At 42.7% G+C, this 23,903-nt stretch overlaps 3 protein-coding genes across 5 annotated transcripts in view; 2 read left to right on the top strand and 1 right to left on the bottom strand.

Annotated features, from left to right (window-relative positions):
• nf2a (neurofibromin 2a (merlin)) overlaps positions 1-6,714 on the bottom strand; it is a 28,068-nt gene extending 21,354 nt beyond the window's left edge. Inside the window, exons 1-5 of one of the 3 annotated variants that reach the window (XM_041936787.1) lie at positions 6,010-6,092; positions 5,395-5,507; positions 4,589-4,714; positions 4,375-4,497; positions 1,541-1,624 (exon numbers count right to left, since the gene is read on the bottom strand). In XM_041936787.1, coding sequence (XP_041792721.1) covers positions 1,541-1,624; positions 4,375-4,497; positions 4,589-4,714; positions 5,395-5,487 — 426 coding nt within the window. In that variant the 5' untranslated portion in view covers positions 5,488-5,507; positions 6,010-6,092. Of the gene's footprint in view, positions 1-1,540; positions 1,625-4,374; positions 4,498-4,588; positions 4,715-5,394; positions 5,508-6,009 lie in introns of all 3 variants that reach the window. The other 2 variants (XM_041936788.1, XM_041936786.1) reach the window with 2 other exon arrangements.
• Positions 6,715-7,992: 1,278 nt separating this feature from the next.
• On the top strand, positions 7,993-15,578 carry fbxo21 (F-box protein 21). Its single transcript, XM_041937427.1, has 12 exons — positions 7,993-8,216; positions 8,822-8,957; positions 9,239-9,348; positions 9,529-9,650; positions 9,897-10,043; positions 10,282-10,418; positions 10,508-10,644; positions 11,371-11,550; positions 11,641-11,773; positions 11,912-12,102; positions 12,195-12,352; positions 13,951-15,578. The coding sequence occupies exons 1-12, from the start codon at positions 7,993-7,995 to the stop codon at positions 14,190-14,192; spliced, it is 1,917 nt and encodes a 638-aa protein (XP_041793361.1). The 3' UTR covers positions 14,193-15,578.
• A 263-nt stretch (positions 15,579-15,841) lies between these two features.
• Positions 15,842-23,895, top strand: tesca (tescalcin a). Its single transcript, XM_041937641.1, has 8 exons — positions 15,842-15,976; positions 17,375-17,444; positions 18,006-18,086; positions 18,613-18,752; positions 21,014-21,075; positions 22,554-22,661; positions 22,753-22,800; positions 22,899-23,895. Exons 1-8 carry the CDS (start codon positions 15,919-15,921, stop codon positions 22,989-22,991), a joined length of 660 nt encoding a protein of 219 aa, XP_041793575.1. The 5' UTR covers positions 15,842-15,918; the 3' UTR covers positions 22,992-23,895.
• The last annotated feature ends 8 nt before the right edge of the window (positions 23,896-23,903 follow it).

Below are 23,903 nucleotides of genomic sequence, written 5' to 3'. Positions count from 1 at the left end.
ACACCTCCAGGCCTTCCCACAAAATTATAAACATTTATATGAGCGTTCACTTCAGGGGTCACTATGATCAGATACCTTAAATACCTTAACTGGCACCTCTCAATGCAATAGTGCAGAGTTCTACTTCATGCTTCTTCCTGATGTCTTAGTTCCTCTCCCTGTGTAAGGATAAGCCCAACCACCCTGCAAAGGAGGCTAATTTCAGCCATTCATATCTGCAGTTTTGTTTACTCAGTCGCTACCCAGTGTTCATGACCATAACATACTATATATTGATTGATAAATATTCCCTAACAGTTGGTACAAATGCACGCACAACTGCAGATGTTGCGACAATCTGCCATTTGATCCCTCAACCCTACTTCCTTAAACTCAGCTGCAAACAGTCCCGGTGTGCAGCGTAAGTCACAGCCCAAAGAGGCCATAACTTCATCAGTGGCAAGAAGCACAGATTTACGATGCTAGATGTCCTAAGGCCACCAAACTGAACACTCCCCACTATTTGGCTGCACCTTTAATTAAATGGGATTGTGGGATATATGTGAGATTTTCTACCACCCGCAGACCAGCTGGGAGGCTGCTCCGACAGGTAGGCAGAATTGTTTTTTACTGCATTTCAGTACAGTTACTGAAAAGCAACTTCCAGAGGCCCCGGGCTCCTGGTTTTTACATGAAAAGCATTTCATTCAAGACCCCCGTAGCACTTCATGAAATAGTGAGAGAATTTTAAAAATCAATACCGAAACTAGCCAGTGGAGGAACTTAATGTGTAATGTGTGCTCTTCTGATCCTTATTGGGACCCAGACGGTATAGTTCTGGATCAATTGTAGGTGATTTATATGGGTCTTTTTTTGGAAAACAGATATGAGACAGACAATAATCATGCCCGCTGGTGATAAAAAGGCTCTCTGCACTCAGGAGAGGAAGAGCCACACTCTGGTAATATATTTTTCATAAGATACACAAAGTAAAAGCATGAAAGTATTGTCCCTGAAATGAATCCATGTGAAGCAACACCTGTTCTAATTTTATGTAGATGACAATAATTTTAGTCATCTACAGCCACAAAGAAATTACTACCTGAGATGTAAGGAGGGTAAACGAGGTGAGGACAGTTCCAGACACACATATTCCCTAATTCCCTAAGTCAGTTCAAATGATGATGTGACACTCAGATCCAGGACCCAGTTTATTCTAGTGGCTTCTCTCTGATGAGATGGGCCTGAAAACCGGACCGAAACATCTTAAATTTCTAGGTTACGGTGCTTTTCTTTAAAACGGTTGCACTCTTTAGTGCTGCTACAGAAAACACCCCATTGTTGTGAATTATTCACAGCTGTTGGCACCTCATAAGACCAATCTTTCCAGAAATATGCTTGAGGAGGAGAAGTAGTTTCCATGTGGTCATGCAAGTTTTCAAATTTTAAAGATAAATAAACCATCAAAGAGTACACAGACGGATGGGTGGGTGTATGACTGTACTGGTCTTCTTTGAAAATAACTGAGAATGACATATTCAGTTCCAAAAGGAGCACTGACCTTGGCGTGGACGGCGTAGGAGGCCAGCAGCACAGAGGCCTCGGGTGGACAGTGAATCTCCTCCTCGAGGATCTTCTTCTTCACCTGAGGAGTTACCAAATATAATCAGCTTTGCATGTGTCCATCTGAATAGCAAAGCTCTCTTCACACCTGTCCTAATACAAAAATCTATTCAGAATTCACAATGCAGACAATGTACTGTTACATGTTACAGCAGCACGAGCAGTTATATCAGTTTTGTTTTGGGAGGAAACTATCATCTGTAATATAAATCAAGACATTTATTCTTTCATTCAGTTTGAGCATCTACTTTATATTGATTTCCAAACAAAATGACAAAATGATTCTTGTGTGATGAAGGAGCTGAATCAGATAGACAGGGTATATTACCTGACTCAAACACAACGAAAAAAAAAGACTTGATACCTTTGAGAAAGGAGTGACAGTGCAGGGTAAAACTCAACTTTCTGACAGCTGTGCTTTTGACAGCCAGAACTTTATTCCCTTAATTCCACTTTAACAAATACAGGAACCATATTCAACTAAGGCACAACGTTCAGGTACCAGGTTTTAATAGCCACAAAATCAAGTTATTATATGCTGCAAACTGGGTAAATAATCTTCTACCACTGTACTGTAACAGTGGTACTTTTAGAGAGGTCTGGAAGCAGGACAAACTGTGCCAAATAAATATTGTAAGACTTAAGTATCATAGCCACATAGGGACCTATTAGATACTGAGCCAGGAACTATGTTCCCAAGCCAACATTATTTCATATGATCATTAAAGTTCTCCAAGCATCTCAGCCTGCTAGTCAGCAGAGCATAATGACATGACAGAAATGCTTGAGCCCTAGAAATGCTTCAAATCATAATTAAAGGAGAGCGCCACCCACTTTTATAATTCAGTTTTCTTCTGTGCCCCCAGGACAGCCGATTCTGCGTGTGCGAACTCCAGCCAGTAAGAGGGTTTAGGTCTCCAGTTTATAGCTTATGGAGAGAGTGGTTCAGTGTTCAAGTGTTGACTTAAACATCATGGATCACAGTAATAACATGAATTCTTAAAATGAATGGCAATCCCCTTTAACAAGCTCCTTCCAGATTAAAGTGCTGCGTCTCACCAGGTGTCACTACCCAAGCTCTGTCACCTGTCAAACTAATTGAATCACAAACTTGCATAACTACATATGGAACACCAAGCCGGATCGGAACGTTAGACAGTGAGAGCATGCTTCAGCTGTAGTTATATAAGATGGCAATTTAATGCTTCAAACCTTATCATTTGCAAAGCCAGTCATGCTGTCTTCTCTTGTTTTGAACTAACAAAGGTGTGGAGCCAGAGGTGACAGCCCCTAATCGTGGCAAGCGCTAAGAGGCTGAGGCTACAATCGGGTTTACAAATGAGACCATGTTGTTGCTAAGATTGCAGGCCGAGGTGACGAAGACGTGCATGTGTCTGTTTGTGTAAGTGGTCCAAAGTGTGTGACAGGGGTGTGTGTGCGTGTGTGTTTTTATCCGGGTCGGTGATCATTTCTGATAAGCACTAATCCAGCTGTCATGCCTGTGACACTATCTGAACAGAGGCCTGCTCCCGACATTATGGGAATTAATGAGAGCAGAGTCATAGGAGACAGGCGATGCGAGGCAATGCACATTTGTATTCTTCTCCCCTTGTTGCTGTGTACCGCTGTAACTATTGAGTAATTTGTCTGCTGTAGACTTTTTTTTTATTTTTAAGGCAAGGTTTCCCCTTAAATACATAAAATGCTTCAGATACTTTTTTTATGTCTACAGCCAATAAGTGCCTCTATCCAAATGCTGAGGAACACAAGTGCACCGCTGTCTCAAACCATATAACTGACCCGGCACAATGGGCTGGATATGACGGAAGTGCTCCGGGGGATGAGCATCCCATGGAGAATATGTCATTAACTGGGCCAATAACTGAGCCCGTAAAGCCTAATTGGTAACTGATAAATGTGGCTGGTAGCATTGGACGATGGGAGCACAGTTACAAATCTCATCTCTTGTGCGGGGAATGGTGTGGCAGGCTGCACAGGAATTCCCTGGAGAGTATTAAGTGGAGAGAAAGGGCAGCGGTAATATGTTGTGCATTGATTCCACATGGCTGCACACAATAAGGCCGGGACAATGAAAAGTGTACTGGAGAGCGCTCTGCTCGACAACTTGTCAGAAACTCTGTGGACGCGTGCCCCCTGTTGGCACTGGATCAGAATAGGAAGGAAGCCGCAGACACAGCGCATCAGCCAGATGCCTCCTGTGCAAGGGTGAAATGGATAATCCTACATTTGCAGAGCATTATGAAGGCTTTTAAATGTTAAAGAATGGTTATCATGTCGTCATACACCTGTGTTTTTAAAGCAGTTCATCAGAAAGACAACACACACTTGCAAGAATGTTTTCTTTTAAAAGTCTTGAAAACCAGTGGGAAGATTATGCTCAATGGAAGGAAAGGTTTTGAAAAAAAAAAAGGTGCTCAGTAGCCAGGCAGCTTCTTCTCAGAGGCATGCTGAATTTCAGGTTTACCTGTAAGCCCAAAGCAATTTCAACTAAGAAAGCATCACAGAGAGAAGAGAAGGTGTCAGTCAGCATTGGTGAACACAAGACCTTTTCATAAGGCCTTTACGGCATGACAGGCATAAACGGAACATATAGGAAGTAAACAAGTATTTCAAGAGTATATCCATAAGATAAGTCAATGCTTACTGTGAATAATTTCCACTCTGATGTCTCCATTTAAAGTTAAATCAAACGACAAATGAATAAACAACACAATGACAAAAGAGCAGGTTAATATATTACATATAAGTTACCTGTAGGAAGAAGAGATGCTGTGTGATATCTTGTACTAGCTCCTCCTCTGCGTTTTCAGGGTAAAACTTGGCCAGGAAGTGAAGGGTGATTGGTTCCTCCTTTGGTACCTCCTGATCCAGAACCTATGACAATGAACCAAAGAAATCAGCATTTGCAAGGTGGGGCCATGCATTCCCTTTTCACGCGGGCTTTATTGACATGAGAATCACTTGCCCTCTTTTCCATCTTCAGCCAAGCAACTGTGTCCTTGATGCTGTACTGGAGCCCAAAAAACCACGTCTCCCTCAGCCCCAAAGTTCGGCACACCAAGTCAAAAAGGTCTTTTCCTTTCCACTTGACCTGAAGCACATTAAAGAATACGCTGAAATACAAGAATTTCTTCAGTTGATGTATAAAGAGGAAGCATAAGAAGAAACCCCCAACTAAACTAAATACACAGAAAATTCAGTCTGTTGCAGCTTAATATTAACAGTAAAATCCATATAATTCACTGACTGCCCCTAATGTGTATGAATTAGCAAGAGGCGAGAATTCTTTATCAGGTTAAATATTGACAGCCATTGGTGAGACACTGTGTCTACTGAATGCACACATACCAGCATTTTCATCATAACCTCAGCCACTGGTTCAAAGCAGGGAACCATGCATGTTCTCCCCATCCAGCTGAGAGCTATGACGAGGCATATCTGGCACACATATTCAATTTAGATAGCTTTCATCTCTAGCCTCTGAGCTAACTCGGGGAGCAAGCTTCTGACAAGTGCACTCAAGGTTGGCGTTAAAAAAAACAAAAAATGAGTTAAAAACTGCAAGAAATGAGGAGATCAGCTCACAGTGCAGTGGGAATGCCAACAAGGGATCAAAATCAGAAATTCCCAAGCAAGGCTGCATGAGCGTTTTGTCTATATGACCAATCCCTGTTAAATGCTATTTACAAAACCCATAATTGATACAATTATCACCCCAGCACAGAAAATAGAATCCTGCAACTAACATTATACTGCTCTGTGTGTAATTACCAACTGCAAGCTTTGGTGGGGTTCCTCCCCTTTAAATACAGAGGTGGTGTCTGCAAGTCGTTTTGATGCCTTACAGTTCTGGTATATCATCATCCAAGTTGAAACCAAAAACACTGCAAGAAGGCCAAAAATATATAATGAACCATCATAAATCAGCGTGTTCTTTAATTCACACTGCAGGATGATTCAGGCCCTATACTGCATTGTGCACAGCCACTGACTAAAATGTTCATGATTCCACTGCTGCATAAGACGGATGAATTATAACAGATATACTCTTCTGTAGAATGGATCCATGAGACCAACAGCATGCGTTCATTGTTACTTGCTGCCATCTAGTGTCGAGAAGGGAAACTCTCATATGTTATGGGCAACCACCATCACTATTGTCGCCAAGATGAAACTGTACCAGCACGCTAATTTAATTGTCATTACAGATGAGTGTTAAGCATTGGATGTGGTTGTAGTTGCATGGCAATGCAGGTCGACTGGTAACCCAGTCAGTAGGAGAGCTCAGATGTACTTTGTGTTGTGATCAGGGCCACTGCACTTGTGGAAAACCTTTGATGTAAAATGAATTAAATTATGCTCAGTGTCTCAAACACATATACACACCTCGCAGCTGAACTCCATGTCTGACTCCATTGTGCAGATCCTGACGTTGAAGTTCCTGGCTTGTTTTCTCATCAGTGAGTTAAATCCCATTTTCGCTGCTAAGGCACTTGCCATCGCGAATAGCTGATATAGTAACTATTCAATTATACAGTGTCGTTAATTCCTACAAAATGAGTGCACCGTCAAGGCATTATGTCTTATACTCCGCGGCGTAGTCAGCAGATGAGTGATTTGGCATGGCAAAAGATAAAAACAGCTGTGCATGTGGCTGTCCGCCTTTACGATAGCTCGTTCACGATAGATGCTTAAAGGCAAGTTCCATCAAAGTTTACAGGAGGCTTTCATTGACATTTTCTTGGTTTATGAATGTCTCAAAGACGTGACGCATACTTTTTTGTGATGTCACGCCAGATACAGAAGAAAAACTAACAAATACATGTAGCATATGCTGACAAAATACAGGGTAACTGTCCTAGACTTGCTGCTAATGTTAGCTAGGTTAAGTAGAAACTAAGTTAGCTAGCTAACTAACGCCACATATTCAATATAAGTCCTTATTTTGCGCTAAAGCTACACGTCTCAATACCGTGTCATCCGTTTCTCTTTACATCTCCGTGTCCGAAAAAAATAGGCCAATATATCCCCTCTGGACAGTTCAGAACTCTCCTGTTGTTCTACATAAAGTTCGCTGGAAAGCAAGCGCTAGCCAACTGCTGCTAATCATTTGTTAGCGCTCTCATCCGGAAAACAGTGCTGCATTCACGTACCACACAGAATGTTGGAGTAAGGGGCTTGCACACTCTAACGACATTGAATGCGAACAGGGGAGCTTCTTTGTCCAAAAAGTTATGCCACACCAAGTTAATTCGCAAGACGCTTAATCTGCGGCTATTTCCATAATTGATTAATTGTTGCTAAAGTAATTGTTATTAAAGTAACGTTAGAAAGATCAGAAAACGTGTAAATGCGTGGATTATAAAACATTATTAGATATAAATTACTATCATTTTCATCATCAATTAATATGTCAGTTACTTAAATGATTAATCGCCCTGACCTGTTTGGCGTGGTTATGGCAAAGTCAACAGACGGGATCTTTGGAAAAATCCAAACATGATGGAAAAAATATATACTTGAGCTACAGTTAAGTGGACAAATAGGTTCAGGATGGGTGCCCAGGTGCCGTAAATCCCCCTTTACCTAAAACCAAGGAATGTTCCTTTACCCAGAGGTCCCCCAACCCATGAGCACACCTCCCTGCACCCAGCACCAGGCAAAGAAGCCCCCAGCATATAGTCCAAACCTAGTTACAAAACAAAAGACTTTATAAAGACGTTTAATTCCTCATCTTTTAATGAAGTTTCATGCACTTATGAAAGTTCAACTTTCACATTTCTAGATTATTTTATTTCTGTTTTTTAACTATATATAAGGTGCCAAAGTCTGGTGGCGGGGACAGGTGTGGGTCGTCTATCGAATTTAAGAAATTGTGATTGCATTTTTCACCATTTTCTGACATCTTAGAGACCAAACGATTAATCATTTAAGTAACTGATATATTAATTGATGATGAAAATAATAGTCATTTATACCTAATAATGTTTTATAGGCCTAATCCACACATTTACACATGTTACAGTTTTCTGATCTTTGTAAAACTACAATTCACTACAAAAGGTTGTGTTCTGTAGAAGACAGACAGATGTAACTGTAACTGTCACTGAACTACAGTTCCTTTTAACAGCTGAAGAATTTACTGTACATTCCTCTTTGTAAAATCGTAGTATTATCTCATCTATAATGTGACATAAAATACATTGTTGAGTATCCGATGAGCTTGAACGTCGCATAGCTTCACTTCGCCTCTTGACCTAACAACCAATCACAATGTAGTACACCTCCTTTGCCCCGCCCGTAGCTCTGCCCCCTGCGCCATAAAGGGGCGGTGCCTGGTCAATGAGGTAATCGTGGTAAACAGTAAAGATGGCGACGTCTGTAGCCGGAGAGGGACAAGCAAGTCTAAATGGGATTATTTCCGACTTTCAAACCAAAAAACTGACCGACCTGCCGACCGAGTTGCTCGAACACATCCTGTGCTTCCCTGTCCTCAAACATGTCGACATTTGTAACGTTTCCTGTTGCTGCAAGCGGCTACACGACGTTTGCCACGGAAGGGGGAAGGTCTGGGGACACCAGTACAAACTCAGGTGCTATGGTTTTTTTGTGTGGTATTTCTTCGGGGTTTCGGCTTCTGCTGCTTTTCACTACTATCTAGCGAAAGGTCTCTCTGTGCTTATTTGAAACGTCTGTTGTTTAGAGCCCAAAATTGCTTATTGTCTACTTAATGGTGGGTTCGTTTACTGCGAACTCACAGGCAGCTGTCAGCCGGTGACATTCTGCTGATGCGCCAAAAGCATCCTCACGCCAGGCCAGTGGCAAGCTCCTTCCCTGCAGACAACTCTTAAAGCGTGTAAATGTGCGCGTTTGAATCTTGCACAAGTTGCAACCTGCACTCCGTTTTCACCAGAGCAGCCAGAAATGAAATGCTGTGACCTTGAATGTTGCATGTAGCCCGCGAACGACAGGAGAGTGCAGCTCCTGCCAAACGCAGAGCCCTCCTCCCGGCTCACTTGGCTGTTACTCCCGTGCTTGCTTTCCTCCGTGCAAAGAGAAGTTCACGTCTGCAGCAGGATTGTAAAATGCTTCATAGACGTGTCAAACGCTGCATCAGGCAATAGGCTGCTAAGCTAATTCTGAGCATGTCCGAAAGTGTTGCTGAAATAACAGTTTTGTTGTATCTGCTCATCAACAGATGGCCGAGGCTGCAGAGGTTTTACCGTCAGAATGAGTGCTGTGACTGGCTCAGAGAGTACAAAACACGCCACAGAGTCGGTATACAAATACGAAGGACTGTGGAATCCATTTCTAAAAGATTCTTCACTGAAGTCGTAAGTATAATCTAGAATGCATTATCATTATTGCTATGTTGTAACATGAGATTGGTTTAATGCATTAAAGAGATGTGACAGAATCGACAAAAGCATTAATATGATCAGTAGAGTTCAACTTTGCCTTTACAGATGCACCATTTGAATGAAAAAAATTCAATCACTTGTCTCTGTGAATTGGCTGGCCTTCTGCCTGTGTGGTCTGTGTGTGTGGACGCATGTTCGTCCCAGAAAATGTGCGCTTTCCATGTTCCACACTAACCCAGAGATCTGTAACTCAGCCTTGCGTTGGCCAGGTGCTGGGAGACAGCTTTGCAGAGATCGAGTCGCTTGGGATGCCGGAGCACTTCTGTGAAGACGAGCTCCTCTTCATACTCAACTCTGACAAGAGGTGAGGGCAACACTGGGCCCACAGTCAAACCTCAGTACATGCCACACACTGCATTTTGTTGTCATTAAAGTGTTTATTCTCGTTAATCCTCTCTGAGTCGTCTGTGATTATGAAAGCTCTCGTTGTATTGCACCACTGTGCCATTAATGTCTCCATCTTTTGTTCTGCACCCATTACCAGGAAAAGCTTGACCCTGAAGTACTATGCAAAGAAAATCCTCTACTTCCTGAGACAGCAGAACATCCTGAAGAGTTTGAAGACCTTCCTGGAGCAGCCTGCAGAGCAACAGTCTGCTTTAGAGGGTGAGGCATGAATACAGACTTTGTGTTCAAACAGCTCATGTGCACTGTGCCCTGATTAGTTCAGACATCTGGATACAAAGAGTATGTTTTTTTTGTTACTTAGTGTTTGGTATTATAGTAGTATTACATAGAAGCAACATAACCGCTGTTCACAGTGGTCGTTTAATTTGTGTTTCTTCTGTGCTTTGTTTCAAAGTTGAACGAAGCATCATGCATTCCCTCTCTTGGTCTTGTGTGCCCCTGTAGGTGCTGTACTGGTGGATAAGTACTGCAACCCACTGGCTGATGTAACGCTGAACAGCATATCAGCCCAGCTGGATGAGATTGCAGAAAAAGTGAAGAAAATGCTGAGAATGAAGAACCCCTCTCACCCCAGCCTGCGTGTCGCTCAAGGTGGGCTTTCAAAACTAGCAAAACTTTAAATGAGTTTTTGTCATTTTTTTCCTCATGCCTTTGCCCCCAGTTTTTTTTCTTCCCAAAATCCATCAGCACTGGACACTTAAAGCCTCAAGGCAAAATCAAATACCAGGATATCCAGGATATTTGGCCAAATGTGTCAACTGCACAAGATCTATATTTTCCCCTTTCAGCCGCAGATCTTCTGAAGTTTAATTTCTTGTGTACGATGCAGGTGACTGTTTTGTCGTAGAGGACTTCGAGCTCCAGAGGCAGGTGGTGTGTGCCATAAACTCTGTCTTGTATGAGCAGCTTCAATACAAGGGCAACGAGTTTGACTACTACAACCCTCTGAACTCTTACATCCACCAGGTAGATGTTCTGTGAAATGATGTCACAAGCTTTTTCAGTCATTTCTTAACAATTTTTGAACTGACTAGGCCTTCTTGTTCATCATTTAGGTGCTACTACGCCGTACTGGCATTCCAATTAGCCTCTCTGTCCTCTACATGACATTAGCCCGGAGGCTGGGTGTTCAGCTGCAACCTGTCAACTTTCCCAATCACTTCCTGCTGCGCTGGTGCCAAAAACCGAGGGGGTACGGTTTGAAATTAATAACTCTCAAATTCCTCTAAACTTCATCAAACAGTAAATCTGTCATTCACATAATTCACATAATGATTTCAGGAGGAGAGCTGAGCTTGAAAAATCACTTGACTATCCTGAACAAATCAATCAATTCATGGTGACTTTTGGAAACCTCAGTTCTGCTTCTTATGCCGTTATTTGAGTATGAAAAGAAACCAGAATGTCTTTCAAACACAGTCTATCTTGTTTGTAATAGATTTTGGCTTACATAAACATTGTATTTTCCTGTTTTTGGTAAAAGGTAGAAGAGCGAATATTTATCTTTTACTTTATCTTGCCATGCACAAGTTCAATATTCACTGTTTTTGCATTTGTTTTACTTGAATTGAATGTACCTTGCATCAGCTGATCCTGGGGCATTGTGAATACAACAGGGACAATCAAAAACAGTGGATGTGGAATAGTGTGCACATATGTTGATAAATGCTAACTGGCAAAGTAAATGAAAAGGCTCTAATATTTACAAAGACAAGGCAAATTTATTTATATAGCACTATTCAGACACAAGGTAATTCAAAGTGCTGTACTGGGGCATATAAATATATTAAAGATAAGACATTAAGAAAACATTGAGATTGCATTTAAAAGCAAAAACAGCAAATAATACCAGTGAAAATCTGACTCGTAAGCAAAAAGCTACCCTTTGTTATTGAGTTTGTGTGTGTTGTTCCTGCAGGAGTGAGGACATCTATGACTTTGTCTACATCGACGCCTTTGGTAAAGGCAAGCAGCTAACAGCCAAGGAGTGCGAGTACCTCATTGGCCACCAGGTGACGGCAGATTACTACAGTGCCATCAGCACCACCGAGGTGCTGCTCAGGATGGTGGGAAATCTGCTCAACATCGGCAAAAGAGGGTTAGAGAAACACCTGACTGCTGTCTAACAGTGAAATAAATCGGTCGAAAGCTAGATGGTTGAATAACTTTACTCTGCGGTTTCTTTCAGGGAGGGTAATGAGAAATCCTACCAGCTGCTGAGAGACTCACTGGACCTCTACCTCACTATCAACCCAGATAATGTGCAGTACCTGCTACTGCAGGCACGCCTCTACTTCCACCTGGGCATCTGGCCAGAAAAGGTCGGGACACATGACTCAGTGCTTTTTTCTCTGGTGCTGTAATAGACTGAAATTCATAAATGATTAACTGTCATTCAGTACAAGGCACCTACTTTTCAGCTAACAACATCGTCCACTGATGTTTGTCCTGCGTCTCAGGTGCTAGACATCCTGCAGCACATTCAGGCATTGGATCCCTCCCAGCATGGGGCAGTGGGCTACCTGGTGCAGCACACGCTGGAGCACATCCAGCACAAGAAACATCCGGTCACACCTGAGGTGAAGAAGCGTAGCGCTCCGGAACACCTGGAGGTCCAGTATTCAGTCGGCCTCATCATGAAACACAAGAGGTTTGTCACGCTGACATGTATTACAGCAATCCTCTTCTCTGTCAACACATCTCTTACTAATACCTGTCCCGTTTTATCTCTCTATCCCCCAGGTCGGGTTATAACTGTGTGATCTACGGCTGGGACCCAAAGTGCACCATGAGTCAGGAGTGGATCACCACCATGAGGGTCCACCAGCTGTCCAATGGGGCCAACCAGCCGTTCTACAACGTCCTCGTGCAGGACGGCACATGTCGCTACGCAGCTCAGGGTACGGCTCATTAACACCAGCATGGTCATGAAAAATGTCTGTTTGGTAAACGAACATTTGCAGGTTGTGTGATGAAAAATAAATCATCATAAATATGTATAAGCTTGATAAATGCTTCTGGGAAGGAATGTATCATTGCACCCTCCAGGCAGACACTACTAATAAATCCAACTGAAATAGTCAGACAAATAAATCAGGATTTGTCAATGCCACAGAGTTCACTATTATGTGTATTTATTGTTGCAATTAGGTGTATCAGGAGTGCCTTTCTGAGGGTCACAGGCCAAAACAAAGTACCACTCTATTGATGCAAGCATACTTTGAGTAATTTTGGTTATTTTGAGAAATGGAATAAGCAGGGCTGCCCCATAATGAATATGTTGGGGTATGGACTATTAATGTGTTAGTCTTGAGCTTGCAAACTGTTTTGAGGTGAGCACTTTAGTTGTGCTGCAGCATTTTTTTTTGTGACTTATATGTAAGAGAGCTCCTCCCTGATAGGGTGACTCATATACAGCATTCCCTTGTGCTTACCTGCTCACTGTGCTGCTGGTGCTGCTGCGGCACAACCTTCATTATTTGTACACGTTGTCTGTGCTCCCTCCACCAGCTCAGCTCAACATTCACCTGCAGGCTCTGGTCTCCACAAACCCTGAGGGGGATTTGTGTTGATCAGTCTCTGTGCTCTCATCTGTTGCTCGCTCCCTTTGCAGGAACTGATAAGACATGAACAAAATATTTTGGTATGCGAGCTGTCTGTTTGACCTGGGGCCTGTACTGAGAAGAAAGTTCAGCACACCCAGGATATCTTTTCGTTATCTGGCTTCACTCAGCCTAACAGTTGCACTCACGCTTGGTGGTCACTCCACAGTGGTGATCAGCTCAATAAGTCAACCCAGGTTTTCCCAATCAAGCCATGAGCACCTTCACATTAAGATGAGGTGTTTGCAGCACGTGACCACAGCAAACATGGCATGCCATAATATCAAAATACTTAGAATGTGAACACACAATCCAGGATGGAGGAAGGGACAGCTGGCAAAAAATTGCAGACTGTGTAAATGTGTGAGTTAATCAGCTTCATTAGGGCTTGAGTTGATTTGTTGCTAGATGTATTGTTATGGTGTGTATCACAATTTTAGCCTTATTCCTTTAGCGGCAACCCTGGTGGTATCAAGCTAACTTAGGAACAAATAAAAAAAAAAAGATATAACAACAGAATTCAAAGCAGTAAGAAGGTTTACTTTTATGTCTTTATAAGTACCACAAGTACGAGGCTTTTGTGCGTCAAGCAGCCTCTGTTGTAGGATGAGAATCTGTATCTCTAATATAAAAAGCAGCAGGAAAAACCAGGTGACTGTGCCGGTCTCTGAACACTCTTGACCCCCTCATGATCCGCACACCAAGCTCCACAGGATCTTCTATGAAACAGTTGAGTGGTCAGAAGGCGTTACGGTGGTCAACCGCCGCAAATCCTGCTCTGCAGTACAGGCCTCTGTCTGTCTTTACCTGAGTTTAATATTTTTTAGTTTTTTCAGGTTACCCCATGCACATTATCTCTTATCAGAATTTCACACGTTTCCTTCGTTGTTCCCCAGAGAACTTGGAGCCCCACTCAGCCCCCCTGGAGATCGGCCACCCAGAGGTGGGACGCTACTTCTCCGAGTTTGCCGACACCCATTATGCTGCCAACGAAGAACTACAGACGCGATATCCGGAGGATATGGATGAAACTTTGGGCTCGGTGCAGGAGCTTTACCACAGACTGCCCCCTGGCTCTGACAACCAGGACCAGGCTCCTGCCACAGACCAAAACAACCACCAAGCCATGCCCATGTAGCAAAGTAGCCGTGTCCGACACCCTGCTGACCCCGGCTAACCAATCACTGGTCACCCATTCTCAATTCACAATCCGCTGAGCTCAGGGGTTCTCAAAGTGTGGCCCGCAGGCCAGTGGAGGCCCTCAGACACACGTAACATGACATGAAAAGCATGCATTATGTTTTAAATCATTCCGTTTCAGTGCTTCAACTTTCAATAGCCGACATTTGATACGACTCTTGGCCACTGTGTCAAACTGCTCCCCCCCCAACAAGCTTCTGTCAGGTTAGGAATGCATGGCAACTAGTGGCGCCTCACAAGTGTTGCAGGAATTATGTGACTCATCAGTGGTAGCGCCGTATTTTGGCAGACAACTCTGCAGTTTAATGTGGAAGTGAGAATGAATGAATCAACTCTTACTTTGTCACACCTCAGGGGACAGATAAAATGATCTGCCTTGTCTGCAGACAGGTGATTTCCGTGTTCAAGGATTTTTCTTGTCACAAATGGTGAGACAACAGGTTGACGGGTTTTCCTGCGTGGCCCTTAATCACACGCTGGCTCCCTAATTTGACACTCAGTCATCAAAACTTTGAGAACCCCTGATCAGCTGTTGCTTTGTTGCACACACTCAAGACCAGGACATATGTAATGGAGAGGTTGTAAAATTAGCCAGGATACAGTATTTTCAGAAACTGATGACAAGAAATGATTCACAAATGTGGTTTTTATACCACAGTCAGGTTGCTGTGCAGGTCTGGAAAGACTTCTTTTAACATTTCAATGTACGGACAAGACCAAAAAGCCTGGAAACATGCCGCAAAGTTTGTCACTGTTTGGATACACGTATATAAATATCACAGTGTATTTGTTGTGAAAACAAAGCTCAAACTATGGCGTGGTTATGGCGAAGTCAACAGGCGGGATCTTCATATCCACTCAAGAGACTGAGATTGGAAAAGTACAAATATGATGGAAAAAATATATACTTGAGCTACAGTTAAGTGGACAAGTAGGTTCAGAATGGAAAATCCCCCTTTACCTAAAACCAAGGAATGTTCCTTTACCCAGAGGTCCCCCAACCCATGAACACACCTCCCTGCACCCAGCACCAGTCAAAGAAGCCCCCAGCATATAGTCCAAACCTAGTTACAGTGCCACACCGAAGACTATAACAAAAGACTTTGTAAAGACGTTTAATTCCTCATCTTTTAATCAAGTTTCATGCACTAATGAAAGTTCAACTTTCACATTTCTAGATTATCTTGTTTCTGTTTTTTTTTTTTTTTCCTGTATATTTACACGTAGGACATGTAGGATGTCATGGCTCATCCATGTTGTTGAGCTGTTCATGGAAAACAAAAGAACCAATAAGAACCAGGCTGACTGAAATGTCTCTGAGCTTTGAGGAAATGCCAAAAAAAATAATAAATAAAAACAAGAGTTTCAAGTTTTTTTTCTAGCTTCACTTTGACTTATTTCTCTAAACTAAATGACCATATTCATTCCTTGTAATGCGCAACACAAACCGCTACTTACTGCAGAAAACCGGAGGACAGCAGGTCATTAAGCCACGGGCTGTGTGGATTTAGGACCTGGAGGAGGCCAGATGTTTCCAGGACGCCAGCAGCTGACTACAGTTGCATTGATCCGCCGATAGCAGCGCGATAAAGCAGCAGCAGCGCAGAAAAGTTGAGCCAGTCAAACCAGATTGTGCGTCCTGACGCACCAGTGGAACAGCAGCGATGGGAGCTTCGCAGACGCGCTCCGGGAAGTACCAGGACCTGGCGGACAAAACTGGCTGTAAGTAAAACAAATCCAATAGCCACCTATTTATATTTGGAACCACATAACTGCTGATTCAGTGCGAGGCGTTTGTTGGTGTTAAAATCATTCAGGTGCAAGGTGCCAAAGTCTGGTGGCGGTGACAGGTGTGGGTCGTCAAGGAAATAAAAGGTGACAAATGACCAGATTACTGGATGACTGATCATTGTACCAGTTGTTACCTTAAGTTTTTAAGTCATTCAAAACGCAATCGGTTGAATTTGCGCTCTTTTAGCTTCAGCTGTAACCATTTTTGATTGAGCGCAATACTGTGCAGTTTTTATTAATGACAACAAGACGACCACACAGTGAACAAGCTACGCGAACAGTTTATGGTGTATCTGTGTAGCATGTTTCTGTATAGGCTACTCTCTCTCTCAGGGATACTCAGGGAAAGTTCAGTAAAGAAACGAAACGAAAAGCGGATCGAAAAAGCAGAATTGTGTAGATCCAATTTTTAGAAGGAGCTCTGCGCCTGCAGCGGAATGCAGAGTCTGAATACAAGGATAAGGTCTGCATCCCAGACTGAGCCCGGCTTTACTGATACTGTATGGGTGAGACTTCGAACTGTTCTATTGCCTTTGTCTCCTCAAGGTGGGGCTTTGACCCTGTTTCTCTCTGCGCTCAGTGGGACATTTTTATGAACTTACATGGTCTGGACGCACTGATGAAACGTTTGATTGCACTGACAGGCCTATGCTTGCTGGCGGAGCACAAGCCACAGATTGTGTTGTTGTTTTCTTTGGCTAACTGGTCCACGTAATGGTAGTTAATTGTGTGTTGCATCTGTTAATCCTGCACCTTTACTGTAATAGTCACTGGTCCAGTCTGACCAACAAACTTGTTCCTGCCTGAGAATACACACAGCCCATTGCATATTCTTCCCCCACAGCACCTGCACTTGCTACTGCAAAAATCCACCGAGCAGCCTCTGAGGGAGGCAAAACAAAAGGTCAAGTGTTTACAGAAACAAGTGAAAATGCCAAACCCATCTCAATATGGGAGCAGGTGGGGCCAGATTATGGCGTTTAAAGCTTCTGGTGTGTGGTCGCTAGTCCTCACATTGAGTTAATGATTCTTTGAAATGGCATAAAAAGACAATCGCAGCAGTGCAAAGGGTGTTTGCTTTGCCATTAAACTGATGGTGGAGCTGCACCTGAACAGTTGAGTCATAATCCAGTACATTACAATGAAAAGAGAAGCGGTTGTGTCTTTTTGGCACAAATGATCTCGTGTTTCGTATTAGATAATCGCATGTTGCACATCCCTAAAGAAAAAAACAGTCGAAGGAGTGCAAGAGGCCTGTTGATGGGTGTGGAGTAATTATGGGTGTATGGTGGACATACTTTCATGTCGTTGGTGTTTGCTTCTTTTCAGTTTCCCTGGAGCAGATTCAAAACCTTTACAAACGATTCCAGCAGCTGAGCGGAAATGAAGAAACGATAAGGTAAAAATATACTGTTCATGTATATTAAAAAGAAAAAAAAAAACTGCACATGTGGCAAAGCTCTGCTGCTCGGCCGCATGTGGTTTTAATGGAAACCATTTGGCCTTCGCCGTGCATGGCCACTAAAGATGAAATACTACCTGCTCGGTGGCTGGAGCGATGAATTGTGGGCATTTCTGGTATCTCTAGCGCGGACACAAACGGGCGACATATGGTGACACACGCTGGCTGAACTAATGCAAGACACACTGGGCAAATACAATACGTCGATGCGTGAGGCACACAGAGCTGACACATACTGTACACACACACTCTTTTGTGTGTAAACACACACACAAACCTGCCAGAGTGGCGTGCTGGTAGTGATACATCACAAGTTCCTTCCCTTAAAAGGAAACAGGGAACAAAAGTTGTTCATCACATTTATTTCTCTACATAGTTCACCTTCAGACGGAGTTTCTGTTCATGTTACTTCCCATAAATAACGTTCACTGTTGTTACAGCTCGCAGGCGCTGTTGTATCTGTTTTATGATCATATTCTGTCTCTTGCCGCACTGCAGTAAAGAAAACTTGGACAGCATTCCAGCCCTCGCCAATAATCCGATCAGAAAGCAAATTGTCGATGCGTTCTTCGATAAAAGGTGGGTACGGTCGAGTCACACCACGCTCTCTCTGTCTGCCCATTGGTTAATAGCCATTTCAACAGAAATGAGCTTCATCCAAGAAAAAATGCAGTGAAACCTGTTACTAAATAAATGTGTGATCCATCCATTAATTAAAGGAAATGGCATTTAACTGTGAGCTGCTGACATGTTAAATCCAGCTGGACAAGCCACAGCCTGGACTGTCTGATAAAAAGCTGTTCAGGTGACTTTTGTTCACAGCCACACAAGTCGTGCACAATGGAAACCTAAAGATCAGTCAAAATTCTGTGTCTTTTGGACTTTGATGGCTCTATGGCCACAATTGCACCCAATAGAATCTGACGATCAAAATCTTCACATTTTCAGGATTTTTCACCAGGCAGTCCTCGCAGTCTGCACAGTAGTGGTCTATTTCCAACTTGATGACTTGAGAGAAAATACTGGTGTTGACTTTGAAAAAGCCGCAATGGCAGAATTTTAATTCTTCGTGCCTAAACGTTGATTTCTTCTGTCTGTGACCCAGAAACCAGCATCAGGGTGAGGTGGGCTCCTTCGAGGAGATTGGCTTCGAGCAGTTCCTCATGGTCATGTCCCACTTCCGCCCTCCAACCTTGAAGACGACGGAGGAGGAGAAGGAAGCTTTGAGAAAAGAGAAGCTGCGTTGTAAGACACTGCACTTCATTTGTAATACAACAGCATAAGACACAAGGGAACCCGATATACTTGTGGGTTAAGATTCTCGCGTTTCAAATACCGGCTGTTGGTCTTGGACCACAGCTTTCTTTCCTGCGTCGACCTTTGAGTGTGTCTCGATTACAAAATACCAGGAAAAAAAGTGCACCCCCCGACGTAGCTACGTAACAAATTGGTAATGTGAGTCTTATTTCAGCCACCGCCGCTGTGCCACAAAGAGCCTGGTGATGCATACCTGCATGTGTGAGCGCTAGATTCCTCACTGCATGTCAGCTATCACAGCGGAGAGGCTTGCACGTATTTACGGCTCGGCTGGCAACAAGGCCGGAACAGCAGCTTCACAACCCCAACTGTCACTAGGGATCATTTGTAGCCAACGAGTCAGGGCCCAAATTCAGCCTCACATATCTTAATGCTGTGAGATTACAGTCAGTTTGTCATGTTGATTTATTACAGGAGATATTTCATTATGAAGAATTGTAATTTACGTTTTTGGTGCATCTTCTTTCCCCTCAACCTTCCCCTTGTGAGATCTGTGACACTCCAGGGAAAGAGTGTCAGAAGTGTGAAGAGATGGGAATGACCTGTCAGCAAACCCAGTTTACCCAGTTTAACAACTGGGCAATGTAGGCCCAGTGTATGTTTACCTACAGTTGGTTTGTGGCACCTAAACCAAACTACATGTGTGAATACGCACCGTGTAAGCACAAAATCATCATAAACTGATCAATAATTGAAATGATAGGGGGATTAAGAGGGGCCCTGCATTATGGGAGGCCTTGTTTGGAGGGCTCTGTGTAGAAATCCAGCCTAAGGGCCGCCCTTAGGCTCAGATTCTGTCTGAATACTGAACCGGTAATGTGCACATTCCTGAACGAATTTGTGTTTACTCAAAGTAAAGCAAATTTACCGACACGAGCACACGGTCATTGTTTCCATTGTTCTAAATAAGATGTGATTTGGGTATGTCCTCAGCTGACTCTCGCCCTGCAAAAAGCTTTAGACACTATTCAAACAAGTTAGTCACGTTGTTTCAGGTTGTTCCTCGTTCATGCACTTGAGGTGTGTCTGTAATTGCACCTGCAGCCCTTTCTCTAATTCTCTAATGGGCTGTCACCAGCAGCTGCCATTTACTGCTCGTGTTTTAGATGGCTGAAACGTTTTGCGGCACAGTCTTGTGGCCAGTGCTGCACAAGAAGAAATACACCAAGGAACTCAAACGTCTTGGGCATATTTCTTAATTCTTTTAACAGTTATGGAAAGTAACTTTTTTTTTCAAACTTTTTGGCTTGTGACCTCTTATAAAAAGTAGCATCAGCAGCTTAAGAAAATTAGCGACCGGGGGAACCGTGCTTAAGAAGTGACGACTAAAAGTGGGACTAATTTGGCCCGCGCTCTGAGAAATTCCTTGTGAGATAATAAGAGCGCAAAAGCGGTGTGGGAAAATTAGTAGGTTGCATTCACTTTTTGTAATTATGTGTGTTTTTAAAAACACTTAATAGACGTTAAAATGGAAGGTGGCCTCGCTGCCAGCAAACATTTTTCGAGAAAAAAACAGAACAAACATTGTGCCACAAACCCCAAAGCACGAGGACTTAGATTAAGGAGATGACTGGCAGACAAACTGCGTCTGTCTCCTGCGCTGTCTGAAGACCATCATGATCATGACCAGTCCTGCTTGGCTTCACACCAACCATTTATCTGAGCAGTGTTTCCCTGTCCTGTCAGAATGCTGTGTCCCCACACATTCAACGCAAGCGTGACCGTAAATCAAACACGGCTCTCCCTGCTGTCACAATGATCAATTTCGACCTCAGGAAATTTCCCAAACAAACCGGTTTGACATTATAACTGGCATTCTCCGGACTGCTGGGAAATAACATCGGCAGCACAGTCAAAATGTCGCTGGACGTTGCTTTGGGAAGAAAACTGGTTGTTAGTGCCGCACGACTGCGGAACATGAAGCATTGCCACGGGACTGAGTCTGGTGAATGTCACAGTAAATGAGAGTACTGGCCTTTTAAAGGTGCCTCAGTGTGATTCTTTACATTCAGCAGTGGTGGTCCTGACGTGGCTGAAGGGGACATGCTTAGTCTCTCTTATCTCTAACATTCCTGTAATCACAACTTCCTCTGCTCTATTAGTAACATCCGGCCTTCTTACATTTTGATGATGGAAAGTTCCTTAGAAATCAGATCAACCACTAAGTATTTTCTTTCTGTTTTCCCCAGTCCTGTTCAACATGCATGACACAGACAATGACGGCACCATCACTCTGGAGGAGTACAGGAAGGTAAGGAAACCACAGCAGCCTTTGTCTGATGTGTACACGACATATACACTCTAACATAAAGTTGTCTCCAAAAAGAAAGTATTCAAACTTAAATAAAAGTATGGGACATACTTAAATTTATAACATATCTATAAACGTGCATCATGTATTAGTCTCTGTTACAAAGTTGCAATCATACATTTCAATTCAGACTCCATGTATATTCAGCTTTTTTGAGCCCTGCAGTCTGGTGCGGTTCTGCAACTGCAGAAAAACAGAAGCAAATCTGAAATGTTAGCAAATTAATGCACATGTCTGTGAAAGTGCATTCTTGACCCTTTTTTGCAAATAAAAAAAAATAATAATAATAAAAAGTGATTTACAAAAAAAAGTGAAGGTTTGGCTTGCAGCTGCACCTGACAGTCTTCTTCAGCAGTCGGAGGTCTCTAAAAAAGCTGCCGAGTGACCTTGAGTCAGGAAGTTTTATTGAATTACGCTCATGTACGCAATATTTTGTTTTCCACATACTTTCAATATGCAGTTTTTGTATGCATCCAACAGCCAGATCAGACCATTTATTGTATTGGACCCCACTGTGAACAATAGATTTTTAAACCCATGAAGTGCACACTCGTGTACTGTCTGTACTTTAAGCAAATTATACTGCTCAGGATGACGTACGGTTGAGCTGTTCTGGCAATTACATGATGTCACAAAATTATGTATTTTCAAAAGTACTGGGTTCATGTTGTCCCACCCTAACAGGTGCAACAAAGCTGCTGCTTTTAACACAAGGATGAATCAAGCAGCCTGTACACACCCACACAGGCCAGAGAAGAGGTGTAATCAGACACAATAAGTGTGGGTTGATCATGGAGGTGCCGCGACTTTAAATGTTGTTGTTATACTAGCATTTAGCGGCCAGTAAAAATACAATAACAAGCTGGCAGGATCTATATTTTGTTGTTATCTAAATGCATGAAATAGTGAAATTGAGTAGTTTGCTTCAATCTAAGAAATGTCACGACAACAACACTCAACACTCCTGTGTTAATATACTAAACAACTCACACGTGATTCACTCTAATGGTGTTTTAACTTTGCATTTTGAGACATCATTGTTAAAAAAGAACATCTTGCTTCCATAATTTCAGGGTTTTTTTTCCAACTGAGGAAGAGCGTTGCAATGAACACAGTGCAGGCAGGGGGGATTCAAAAGTGAAGTTACTGACAGCATTTTAGATGATCTGTAATCATTTTAAATCTTGCTTTAGGTGAAATCCAAATAATTTTTCTAAACATCAGTGAGCGAGCACAGCTACCAGTCCTACCAGTTTTATTCCTTTGTTAACATTAACTCATCAGAGCCAGTTGTGCACGCTGCACTTAGAGTAGTTGCTTGGAGCTGTCAGCCTCCGAAGCTCCCATGCGGCTCGAAGACTGATGCTGTTTAAACCCCAATGAGGGTTTGAAGACTAACAACACTGTTCTCATCCAAGGTAGTAGAGGAGCTTCTGTCAAAAAGCGGCGCCATCGGTCAGGAAGCTGCCAAGGCGATAGCAGATGCTGCCATGTTGGAAGTGGCAAGCACAAATGTGCCCCACATGGTAACGAACGTAACAGAACGAAAGTGTTACAGTGAATTCTCACAGTGGAATATCTGCAGCACAGTAACCGTTTGTCTCTTTGTCACTTCAGGCCCCAGATGATTTCTATGAAGGAATCACATTTGAGCATTTTGAACAGGTTTGCACTTTTCCAACTTCATGTTCCACCCGATCAAAACGCATGAGACGCCTTTTTTTGTCACCTACTCAGGACATCATGTTGTTGTCTGCCTACAGATTCTGAAAGGGCTTGAAATGGAGTCCAGGATGAACATTCGCTTTTTGGATGTAGACACCACGACAATGCGATGCGGGAAAACAACCTCTTGAAGTTCTTCTTGGAAAGAAATGTTCATGTTGCTGCTGTTTTTAGCAGAACCTCTCCAATCCTTAAATGGAGTGAAGCCAAATTCTTTCGATACGCACTAATATATTTTTGGATGGAGGGAAATAATTATAGACCTAATACTGTCTCGTAAGTACATTTTTATAGGAATTACAAAGACTGCTGCACAAGCTGAACAACTTTTAAGCCTAAACAAATCAGTTTCACAAAGTTGTTAATTCCATTTTAAAGCATTGTGATCCTACGAGAAGCAAGCGTCACATATTTCAAAGGGATTTATTTCCCATCTTTTCTAACACTCCTATTAAAGGGGCTACATGTAAGAATTGGCCACCTGTCGAATTCATAACCCAAAAAACAAGGAAATGCACAGCAATTCCTTCACATTCAGTTGATAATGAAGTTAAAATTCTAACATGCAGCTCCTTTAATTTAATCAGGGTTCAAACTAACACTACCTCGTCTGTATTCTCCTGCAATTCCACAACTCTTTTAGTAACCAGCACGTCATGTGAAGGGTTCTTTATTCTTCAGTCGAAAGCGTCACAATTCAGATGGAGACAGTCATGCTCAGTGGCTGCTCTGGCATTCATGGGTCATCTGTTATGGCTAGCGTCCAAAGCATGAGACTGCAAGCACATGCCATTCCGCTGCAACTCCAGAATAGTTACAGGTTTAATTTATCTGGTCCTCTGAGACTCTGTGTCACCAACCACTGCTGTTCTTCCATGAAAATCCAATGCTTTTTGGCTGCTAGTGCATAAATTTAACACTTTGCCTAACATGAATTATTAGACTTTGCACTGAGTTGTATTCATGAATAAAATACATTTAAGACATTAAGATAAAATGCATGCATTTTTTTTGGAGAAGTTAATAAATGTACCAAGAATTTA

This window comes from Chelmon rostratus, chromosome 5 (assembly GCF_017976325.1).
Source record: "Chelmon rostratus isolate fCheRos1 chromosome 5, fCheRos1.pri, whole genome shotgun sequence".
NCBI lineage: Eukaryota > Metazoa > Chordata > Actinopteri > Chaetodontiformes > Chaetodontidae > Chelmon > Chelmon rostratus.
The sequence above is the reverse complement of the archived record's forward strand: the minus strand, read 5'-3'. Positions and strand labels throughout refer to the sequence as shown.